The following is a 10337-nucleotide window of genomic DNA, read 5'->3' on the forward strand; positions in this document are numbered from 1 at the left end:
TTGAGACTAGAATGAATCAGTGTGAAAGAGGCAGAGATGGGGATTAAGGGAAAAAAGCAGATCCCGCTAACATAGAATCACATGTCACTAAACTAAAGATTCATGATTAAGAGAGTCATAGAGTACTCAGTGAACAAAAAGAAGTTTAATACGGCTACAGGGATAGATGGGGGTAGGGTTGATGAGAAACAAGAGTGGTAAACAGGAGTTAGCTCACCCAGGCACATGTAAACCATGTTCAGAGTCTATTGTAAAGGCAAGAAGCAGACTGAAACGTAAAGAAGGGGAAGTGCCAAGACCAGTCTTGTATCCTACAAGACAACTTTGGTGGCAGTGTGAAGAAGAGACTGGAAGTGGCCAAGATTGGAACACTTGGACAAAGGAGGAAGCTGTGCTTGGAATCCAGGAGAGAAATGGTAGAGGCCTGAGCAAGGGAAATGCTGAGAAGACTACATAAATAATTTTAGGAGGTAGGACTGAAAGTGATTAGTGACTGGTGATTAATGAGATGTGAGAGGTGAGGGAGGAAAAGAACTCGAAGACGACGCCCAAGCTTCTGGCCTGGGTATAACTGATGGAAACATAGAACCCCAAAGGAAGAGCAAAGCTTTCGGGATGGGGGAAGGAAGAGGAGGAGAGGGAGGTTAGTTCTGAGAGGTTTAAGGTGGCTGTGGATGGAACATACAGGTGGAAATGTCAAAGACAGAGGCAGCAATATGGTACTATAGGTGAGAAAAAGTCATCTGGGCTAGAAGCAAAGATTTGGAAGTCAAGAGCATATAGGTGTTACTTGAAACCATGGGAGTGAAATACATGGTCCCACTACTAATACACAATGTGAGGAGCTGTTGTTCAGTCACTAGGCTGTGTCTGACTCTTTGCAATCCCAAGGACTACAGTAAGCTAGGTTCCTCTGTACCCCACCCCCATCTCTCGGAGTTTGCAAAAATTTGTGTCCATCAAGTCGGTGATGCTATCTAATCATCTCATCCTCTGCTGCCCCCTTCTCTTTTTGACTTCAATGTGAGGAGGGAGGGCATTTAATATATGACCATGCAGATATCAACATTAAGAGATGATAACATGAGAAAAAGTTCAAATGGAAACAAAAGGCATGGTCAAGAGTTAGGAAGAAAACAGGAGAGTATGCTGCCATTAAAACTTAATAGTAAGTTAAATCATAGCTCTTCTCAACTCAATTCCTCTTGATTTTCTTACACGAAGATGAAGCTGACTTTGGTTGAAATCTTTCTCTGGATCTAAATTTGGGCAAGAGACTTCTACTTCCTCAAAACATGTAATTAAGTTTCTTCTTGGACTGCAAGCCTTGTGACTTTGTACAATACAGATATAAACTTTAACGAAAAATCAACATATTTAACTTATAAATAAGATAATAAATGCAAAGACTATTAAAAGACCTTGGGCTTTAGAGCCAAATGGAACTGAAATCCCACCATTGCCATTTCCTAGCTATGTGATTTAGGACAAGTTCTTTAACCTTGCTAACCTTGAGTTTCCTCATGGAACATTCTACTACCTTTAGTACAGAAATTGAGCTGTTCCTGTTTTCTTGAACCCATTATAATCAGAAAGTCAACTCCACCAGTGCCAATGAAAACAGCACTATTCACACTTAGAAATAATCTCCTTGTTGGGAAATCCAATGGTCAATTTAAACCCTTATCCTGCTGAAACTATCAGAAACATTAGACAAAAATGACTTTTCCTTCCTTTATAAAACATCGTCTTTGTTTGGCTTCTGGTTAACCACTCTGCCTTGGTTTTCCTTCTTGCCCTCTCCCTTTCAGACTCCTTCCTATTCCTTCACACGTCCCAGGCTCTGTATCCGCAAGCCCTGGCATGTCCAGACCCAGTCCTCAATCCTCCTCTGGTCTCATGGCTTTAAACATCTTCTCTATATCAGAAAGATTCAAATTTACATCTCCTATGAAGGTCTCTTTGCTGAATGCCACATGCCAGCTGCCATTCTTTCATGAATGTCTACACAACCTTTTGGAACTTTGCATAAACTCCTGATTCTCCTTAAAGTAAGTCCGCCTACAGCATTCCTCACCTTGTTAAATGGCAAACCCATTCTTCTAACTGCTTGGGCTCAAAACCTGAGTCATTCTGGACTCTCTTTCCCTCTTATCCCCACACCAAGTCATCAGCACATTCCATCAGCTCTACTGTCACAATACATTCAAAATTCCACCAGTTCAAACCGTATCTACCTCTAATCACCCTAGTCTGAACTATGACATCCCTTCTCTGGCTTATTGCCAAATTCTTCTAACTGATCACTTCCATTCTTTTTTTCCCCCAAGTTTTTTTTTTTTTCCCTAAATGGCTTTTATTTGGCTAGGTTGCATGTGAAATCTTCGTTCCCTGACTAGGATTCAAACCTGTGCCCCCTGCGTTGGAAGCCCAGAGTCTTAACCATGGACAGCCAGGGAAGTCCCTTTACTTCCACTCTTGACTCCCTTGATCTATTCTCCACAGAGAGCCAGAATCCTCTGTCTTAAAGGTAAAGTCACATCTGATTAACCCAAAAACCAGCTTTCCAGCTCATTCGGAGGAACTGCAAGTTCTCTGTGGCCTTAAAGCCCTTTCTGGCAGCTTTCCCCACTTCTTCTGGTTTCTTCTTAGTGCTTCCCACCTCATTCCATATGCTTCACCCATATGAAGCTCTCTGTCATTCCTGGAAACCCCTCCCCCCCCCCCCCCCCAAGCATGCTCCTGTCCCTGGAACTTTATACTTACTCTTTCCTCAGATATTCTCTTCATTTGCTCTCTCACTGCCGTCATGAAGATCTCTGCTCAGAAGTCACCATCTAAAACAAACCCTCCCTGACAACTCCTAAAAACACTATAAATACATAAAGAAAACCTCCTTCCCAATATATCTCACCACGCTTCCCTTGTTTTCCTTTCTTTATAATATACTATAGTATACGAAATAATATCTAGCATACTAAATAACTGACTTATTATCAATCTCCCCCCAGCCTAATAAATAAACTCCATAGAGTAAGGGGTTTTATCTGTTTCACTTCTCTGTGTTTCCAACACCAACAACAGTGCTTGGTATGTAATAAGTATTTAATATGTCAGGGAATTAAAATTAAATAATAAAATATACTAAATGGAAACATAATAACATATTAACAGAAACTGAAACAGAATAAATGTAAAAAAATGCTTCAAATATAGGTGTTCAATTAATGGTTGTTGTTATTTATGGAAACTTCAAAGCTCAAGTGTAATTACCCAAAACTGGTGGGGCAAATAGTAGTGATCACTTTGAAAGAGAATGTTCTTCTAGGAATTATTGTCCTGAAGATACTGAATTTTTTAGACAGAACTTGATTTGGGAAGGTTCAATGAGTTTATCATATAAAACTCGGCTGACAAAGTGAAGTTGAACAAAGAAACAATTCTTTGAAAGTGTCATAACTTTAAAGATTGGCCATATTTTTATGAATGATCCAAGCACAGTTAGCAAAATGTTTTCTTTTGAGTGGTTTTTTTTTTTGCAAAAGCGCAAAAGTAATAAAAGTGTTGAAAGAAGCAAAGCATTAACTAATATTCTATTTACAACAATTACAAAGAGCTCTAAGAAATGTTCATTAAGAAAATTTAATTATAGTAATAACTTATTCCGATACTGTTTCTTATTACTTTGAAATAAACATAAGAGGAGGAATAGTAATATGCTTACTAAAAGGTTAGCTGGTGTTCCAGAACTGGCTTAATAAAATCCTCCCAGGAAGGAAAGAGGAGAGGCACACTTGTCTGAGAACTTGAAGGAAAGCTTATTTATGCCACCAGATAAAGCTTTGAGGAAAGCAAGGCTCTAAGCCAGCTCCTTGCGGGCATTTAATACATTTAAAAAGTCTCTCAAGGTCCCTGACATAGAGGTAGCCAATAAATGTCTGTTATGTGTGTAAGTGGCACATTAACAAATGAAAATGTCAATTATAAGAAATTATGGCTCAGGTATCTGTCCACATCCCCATCACCAATGCTTAAGGAAAGGCTGGGAGCTTAAGTCTAATGTTCTTTTTGTGTCTCTCACGTGAGTAAGGAACAGCCTTCAACTATAAAAAGCTGAGCTCTACTCTAGGAGAAAAAAAAAAATCACCACTCTAAAGGTGACAACCAAGGGAAGTAGTACTAGTCAAGTCATTTGAGATCCGTAGGCAGTGCAGGGTTGCTCGGCGGAGCGCTGTCATCTCTAGACGCCGGAGGACGCGGGAAGGCAGACACCCAGACACCATCTGCACCAGGTCCCGAGGGCCCGGAGAACAGCCCCGGACAGGGCACTGACTCCTCGGCAGTACTCAAGTGCTATTTAAAATCAAATTGTGAAAAGTAAGAGGAAAAAGAAAGAAATGATTAAGGGGAAATGAGGAAATTATTAAAAGAGATAGCATTAAAGAATCAGAAGAGGAAAAGAAGTGCGTGAGTCAGGAAGGTGTGAAAGCGCATGTTAACCACAGCTCCAAAATACACACCATGCACGCACACTGTACACAGAAGAGTAAGTTTACATATGCCGGAATCCTCACTTTTGAAATTCGCACAGTGATTTAACAGAGTTCAGTCTCTTTTATTCTTCACGTTTTCAAGAGTACCAGAATCATAGCTGGTGTGAGAGGATCCGTAAATTCACCTGTGTGAAGGCGGCTGCCTGTAAACTCCATCTTGAACAGGCCAGTTCCTAAAAGTATGCAGGTTGCTTTAAGGTTTAAAGGGAAAAAGCAGGCTACACTTTTACCCATAAAGGTCTGGATGACTCAGAGTTTAATAAAAGGATCTAGAAGCTTTCACCCCTAGGTCACCGGTTCTAGGATGACTATAGTAGACAGTCATTTCAGGACATTATCATCTAGCAGCTGTTTTGTTCACAAAGTGCCGAAGAAATGCGTTGCCTGTCTCTATTAATACTCACTTGACAGGTGTATACATTCCGATTCATATGCATGTGCCATCACAAGCACTTTGAAGCAGAGTGATGAAAGTCACAACAGCTGTTACCTTTAGAAAGCCCTTAGCATGTCCAATTCTCTTTTCTTTATATAAAGTGCTACATATTAGTATTTCACATCCTACTGGATTTTATCGTTTCAAATCAAAATCATAAAGGAAAGATACCTGAGGAGAATTTTTGAAATGAATGTGGTTATCATTCCATGAAACGAGGAAAGTACCAACCCTTTCTCCTAGGAAAATGGGGTAGAGGCCAAACCAGCTGAGAAGGTCAGTTCTCAGAATGGCTCAGTGCCCTGAAGGAGACTGCAGACATCCCTGGCATTGCATGCTCTAAGCCACAGTCATACGTGTGCACACAGGCCATTGGAAATGGACTTCCGAAGTTTATACACCAAAGATTTATGTACTCGTGCAACACAAACCAGGTAGACTCCCACTGTCTGTGTCATGGTGCTCTAATGCCTCTACGTCGACCCCTATGTATGTGCGCCAAAGATTATAATGTACCAGTTCAATCCTTCATCACAGCAACTGATACCTGTCGGCCGGTAAAGTCATTCCACTAAGAAGGATCCTGCATAGTCCCCAGGCTCAGTGATAACTGAAGAATTCTTATCACTGAAGAAAAACTAGTTTTAGTTTTTCAAATCACTGTTTTGAAAAACTAAAACTATTACATTTAAACCACAATATAGAGGAATTTGGGCTTCCCAGGTGATGCTAGTGGTAAACAACCCACCTGCCAATGCAGGAGACATAAGAGACGCTGGTTCAACCCCTGGGTCCAGAAGATCCCCTGGAGGAAGGCATGGCAACCCATTCCAATATTCTTGCCTGGAGAATCCCAGGGATAGAGGACTCTGGTGGGCTATGGTCCACAGAGTTACAAAGAGTCAGACATGACTTAAAAGATTGAGCATGCATGCATGCACATAGCGGTATTTGGGTTTCCCAGGTGGCTCAGGGGTAAAGAATCCATCTGCCAATGCAGGAGACAAAGGCAACATGGGTTCAATCCTTGGGTTGGGAAGATCCCTTGGAGAGGGCATGACAACCCACTCCAGTATCCTTGCTTTAAGAATTCCAGGGGCAGAGGACTCTGGCAGGCTACACTCCACGAGGTGGCAAAGAGTCGGACACAACTGATGAACTGAGCATGCAGAGAGATATTTAAGTCACCACCTACTCTCCCATGTGTACACTGAAATAATGAAGACACCTACCCACTGGCCGTCGCCACATATTCAGTTCATGACACTAACGGAAATAAGACTTATCATCTAAAAATTTGCATTCCTGTCTTCCAACTATGTACCTTCTTCTAAAGAATTCATCAGCTCCTTTTAGAAGAATATTATTTAACCAGGCAATATTCCAACTCACATTTAGTATGCATTTTTAATGACTGCATAAAATGCTTAATAGGGGCTCTATTTTATTTTCTTAAATGATATTAACTAATCCACTAAGTATTTGGCACAAATCTAAAAGATGATGACAAAAATCACTATTAACTTTTTATTTCAAATATATCACTTAAAAAGCCTTAAGACGCCTGCAAGTTCAAGCTTGACAGATTTACTACTGTCAAAACCATGAAACCTTAGAAAATAAGAAAGAGGGCACGCTTTATACCCTTTTGATCTGGTTCAGTAAGGCAACAACACAACTCTGCAGTTTTTGTTTTGCTTAGAATTGATGTGTCATTAGAGAGCGTGGTCTGTAATTCCATTTCATTGATGAGGAAATTAAGACACAGAAAGGTTAAATGACATGGAAACAAGAGTCTTTGCATAGAAGGGACCTTAGAATTAACACAGATCTGATTTTGGAGGCAAAAAAAATTTTGCTTTCAGGAAACGGAAATGCTTAAGGAAATCAAACTGCAAAGCAGAGTACCCCAACTTCTAATGACCACCTCCCTTGAACCTCTAAACCTACACTGTATTTATATTCAGTGCTTCAGTGCTACATGATATTGTCACTCCGTTTACACCTCATCATATGCTACCTTGTATTGTTCACGTGTACACATCTTGCATACTCACAAGGGAGCTTCCTTGGAGTAGAGCCCATAGTTTGGGAATGTCTGAATCCCACCACAGGGCTTTGCCCATGGCTATCTGCTTGACTGACAGTGACATCCTAGAAACGGCTACAGTGAGATAGCAGGCTTTCCTCCTGTTTGAAGTATCTGTTTGCAGATAAAGCACGAAAGAGACATCACAGTCTCTCACAGGCGCTTGGATAATCTCAACCATCTTGGCCAAGTCACTGCTTGTGTAACATTCCATTCTGTCTAAATTCCCCTTTGCGTTTTCCATTGGGCAGGGTACACACTTTCAGTCTAGACACAAGCACAGATTAGCCACAATACACAGAGGAACTGCACGGTGTGAAATCCTGTTCAGTTCCCTTCCGCCAAAGTTATTAAACACTGTTACGAGGAAGGATACCAACATGAATCTACCAGACACAGGGGCTCTAAGAAAGACACTTTCTAGTCACACAAACAGACATACCGACAACTTCAGTGCATGCAAGACACGCAGAAGTGTTTCAAAGTATATAAGCTGTGGCCTGGAGGGTGAGGGAAGGCTTCACAGAGAAGTTGGCACCTGAACAGCCCAGGGTTTTGAAAGATGAATAGGCCCAGGACAATCAGACACGGGGTCAAAGGGCATTCTGGATTGTGCAAAACACTGGCAGAAATCTAACAGTCAGAAAACTGCTAGAAGGACGCATTCACCACCAGGGAAGGAAAGCAGGTCAGCTGCACTCTTCAACTTTCCAAGAAAAAAAAAAGCTTTCAAATAAGCAACTGAGGAGGAAAGTTTCACCAGTGCTTGTTTTGTTAAGCCTCTTAGCCTTGCTTTGCTTTGTTTTGCTTTCTCTGTTTTGCTCCCTCTTAAAGAAATAAAGCATTCTGCCGGCTTAAAACTTCAGTGAGAAAAAGTACGTCAACTTTACTGTGGAAAAGGAAACTGGAAAGTGACCCAGGGGCAAGGAATACATAATTAATAACACTTTTCTCTGGATTATCTTAAAGTAGCAAAATTTCAAATTCAGGAATCACTCATTGCAAGCCTTCTCTCCACTAACTCAATACATATTTATTTTATGCCCACTATTTGTCAGTTTCTGGAATACCAGGCCTCTGAAGCACGCTCAACTGCCCTCCTCTTTGAGCAAGCTCCTTGCTCGCAATCTAATAAAATAAACAGAAGAGGGCAATGCATTCATACCCTGTTCCTTCTATGGCGGCCAATCAAAGCCCAAAGCTCACCCAGAGTTAAATTCCAGTCGAGCTAACCCACGAAGACAAACACACTTAAATATTCTAAGGGCAACAACCGAGATGTAAGACACTGATAGAAGTCCTTGGCAAGGGTGCTCATCACCTCTTCCGGTGAGCAGGGAGCTGGCGAGCGGGATTTCCTGGCCACGGATTTTGAAAGCTGAATGGGGAACAGAGGAGGGTCGGAGGGGCTGAGGTTACCTGGGAGCTCAGGTAGACTCTGAGGCACTCCTCGCACACGGCCTTCTTGCAGCAGGGCAGGGGCTTGATGGGCTTGTCTTCCAGGCACACCCGGCACATCAGCACCATGAGGGGCGCATAGGGATCCCCGACCCCACCCAGGTCGGAGTAGGGTGGGGCTCCCAGCAGGCTGGGCACGGAGAACGGCTCCGGCGCCAGGTAGAACTCCAGCTCGATACTGCCGCCGTCGGGGGACAAGGGGTCCGCTGGGAGCGACAGCTGGGGGCTGGGGAAGGAGGAGGGGGTGCTGGGAGGGTTGGTCACCGGCGGAGCCCGAGGTGGCGACGCGGGCAGCGAGAGCCGCTCCGCCGAGGGGACCTCGGACAGGTCGTTCTCCACGCAGAACACGGAGCAGAACACTTGTCTCTTGGCCGGGGGCGGGCGCCGCGGGCCCAGCACGTCCAAGACCAGTCCGTCGGGGGCCCCGACGCGGACACGGGTCGGGGGCTCAAGCTCCTCGCCGGGGGGCGCCTCCTGCTGTTCATCCCCGCTCTCGTTTCGCTCCCCCGTTTCCTCCTCCTCCTCGGCCAGCTGCTTTTGCAAAGCCTGGGGGTTGAGGGGCCCGGGGAGGGCGAGTCCCGCGGGCTGCCCGGGTGCCCGGCTCTTGCTCCAGCTCGGGGACCCCCGGCTCCCCGCGGGCTCTGGGGCTCCGGCGTCCGCGCAGCCGGAGTCGCTTCCGCAGCCGCCGCCGCTCGGCTCGGCGGAGGCGGCGCGCGGCCCGGGCGCCCCGGCGCTGTGCCCCGGCGGCCTCGGGGTCTCCGGGGGGCCCGCGGCGCCGCCAGCGGGGGTCCGCGCCTCCAGGGGCCCGCCGGCGCCGCTCACCGTGCTCTGCTCCTCGCCCATCGCCGCCCGCGGCCCGAGCCGCCGCTGCCCATCCAGCCGCCGGGACCCCCACCCGGCGCCGGCGGGCAGCGGGGGCAGCGGCTCGGCTCGACTCGGGGCTCCGCTTCTGCTTCCGGGTCCCTCCTCCGAGGCTGGGACGCCCCGAGCTCCCTCCAGGGAGCCCGTGCTCCCGGGCGGCGGCGCGCGGGGAGCCCGGCCCGGCCTGCTGCTGCTCCTCCTCCCGGTCCGCCCGCGCGGCCGGGCACCGCCTCGGGGGCACCGAGGGCCGCTCGCTCCGGCCGCCGGCGCGCGCGCCCCACATGCAGATCGGGGCGCCGCCGCGGCCCCCGGGAGCCCCCGGGCGGGACAGAAGGGTCCGGAGGGAGGAGACCGTCAGTCCCGCGCCATCGCCGGTCCCCGCTGCGGGCCAGGCGGCCGGAGGGCGGTGGTCACAGGGTCGAGGGGCCTGTGGCGCCGCAGCGGCGCGCACCGGGAGGGGCAGCCCGAGCGCGAGCCAGCCGCCGCGGCCCCTGGGGGAGAGGCCGGAGCGCGCGACCTCCCGCTCCCGCGCCTCGTGCTTCACCTAGAGCCCTCCTCGCCGCCCCTCACCCCACCCCTTTGGCGCACACCTCCCCACACGTACACACGCGCGCGGCCACCGCGCGCTCACTCACGCACACCCCGAGTGGGTGTGATCTCAGACCGGGATGCGCTCCCGCGCCCGGAGTTCACACTCGGCCTCCACCAGACACCCTCCGGAGCCCACAGGCTGCCCCTCCGGCTACGCTCGGAGGAGAACTTCCTACAAAACTCTTTTCTGAAAGCGGGAACCAGAAAAATCCTGGCTACTTAGGATTTTGCTTTCGCTTGTTTCTCTTGAGTTGGTCTGATTTGAAATCCACCGAAGATGGGGTTCAGAAAAACAATGCTAGGAATTCTTAGTTCAGAATGCTGTATATACAACTCTGCTTTCTGCTTA

At 46.9% G+C, this 10337-nt stretch overlaps 1 protein-coding gene across 2 annotated transcripts in view; it reads right to left on the minus strand.

Annotated features, from left to right (window-relative positions):
- The window catches only part of RNF217 (ring finger protein 217), a 118511-nt gene extending 109132 nt beyond the window's left edge, over positions 1-9379 (minus strand). For both annotated transcript variants that reach the window (XM_052645733.1, XM_052645732.1), the window contains exon 1: positions 8498-9379. In XM_052645733.1, coding sequence (XP_052501693.1) covers positions 8498-9379 — 882 coding nt within the window. The remainder of the gene's footprint in view (positions 1-8497) is intronic.
- Positions 9380-10337: the final 958 nt, after the last annotated feature.

This window comes from Budorcas taxicolor, chromosome 9, assembly GCF_023091745.1.
Source record: "Budorcas taxicolor isolate Tak-1 chromosome 9, Takin1.1, whole genome shotgun sequence".
Classification (NCBI taxonomy): domain Eukaryota; kingdom Metazoa; phylum Chordata; class Mammalia; order Artiodactyla; family Bovidae; genus Budorcas; species Budorcas taxicolor.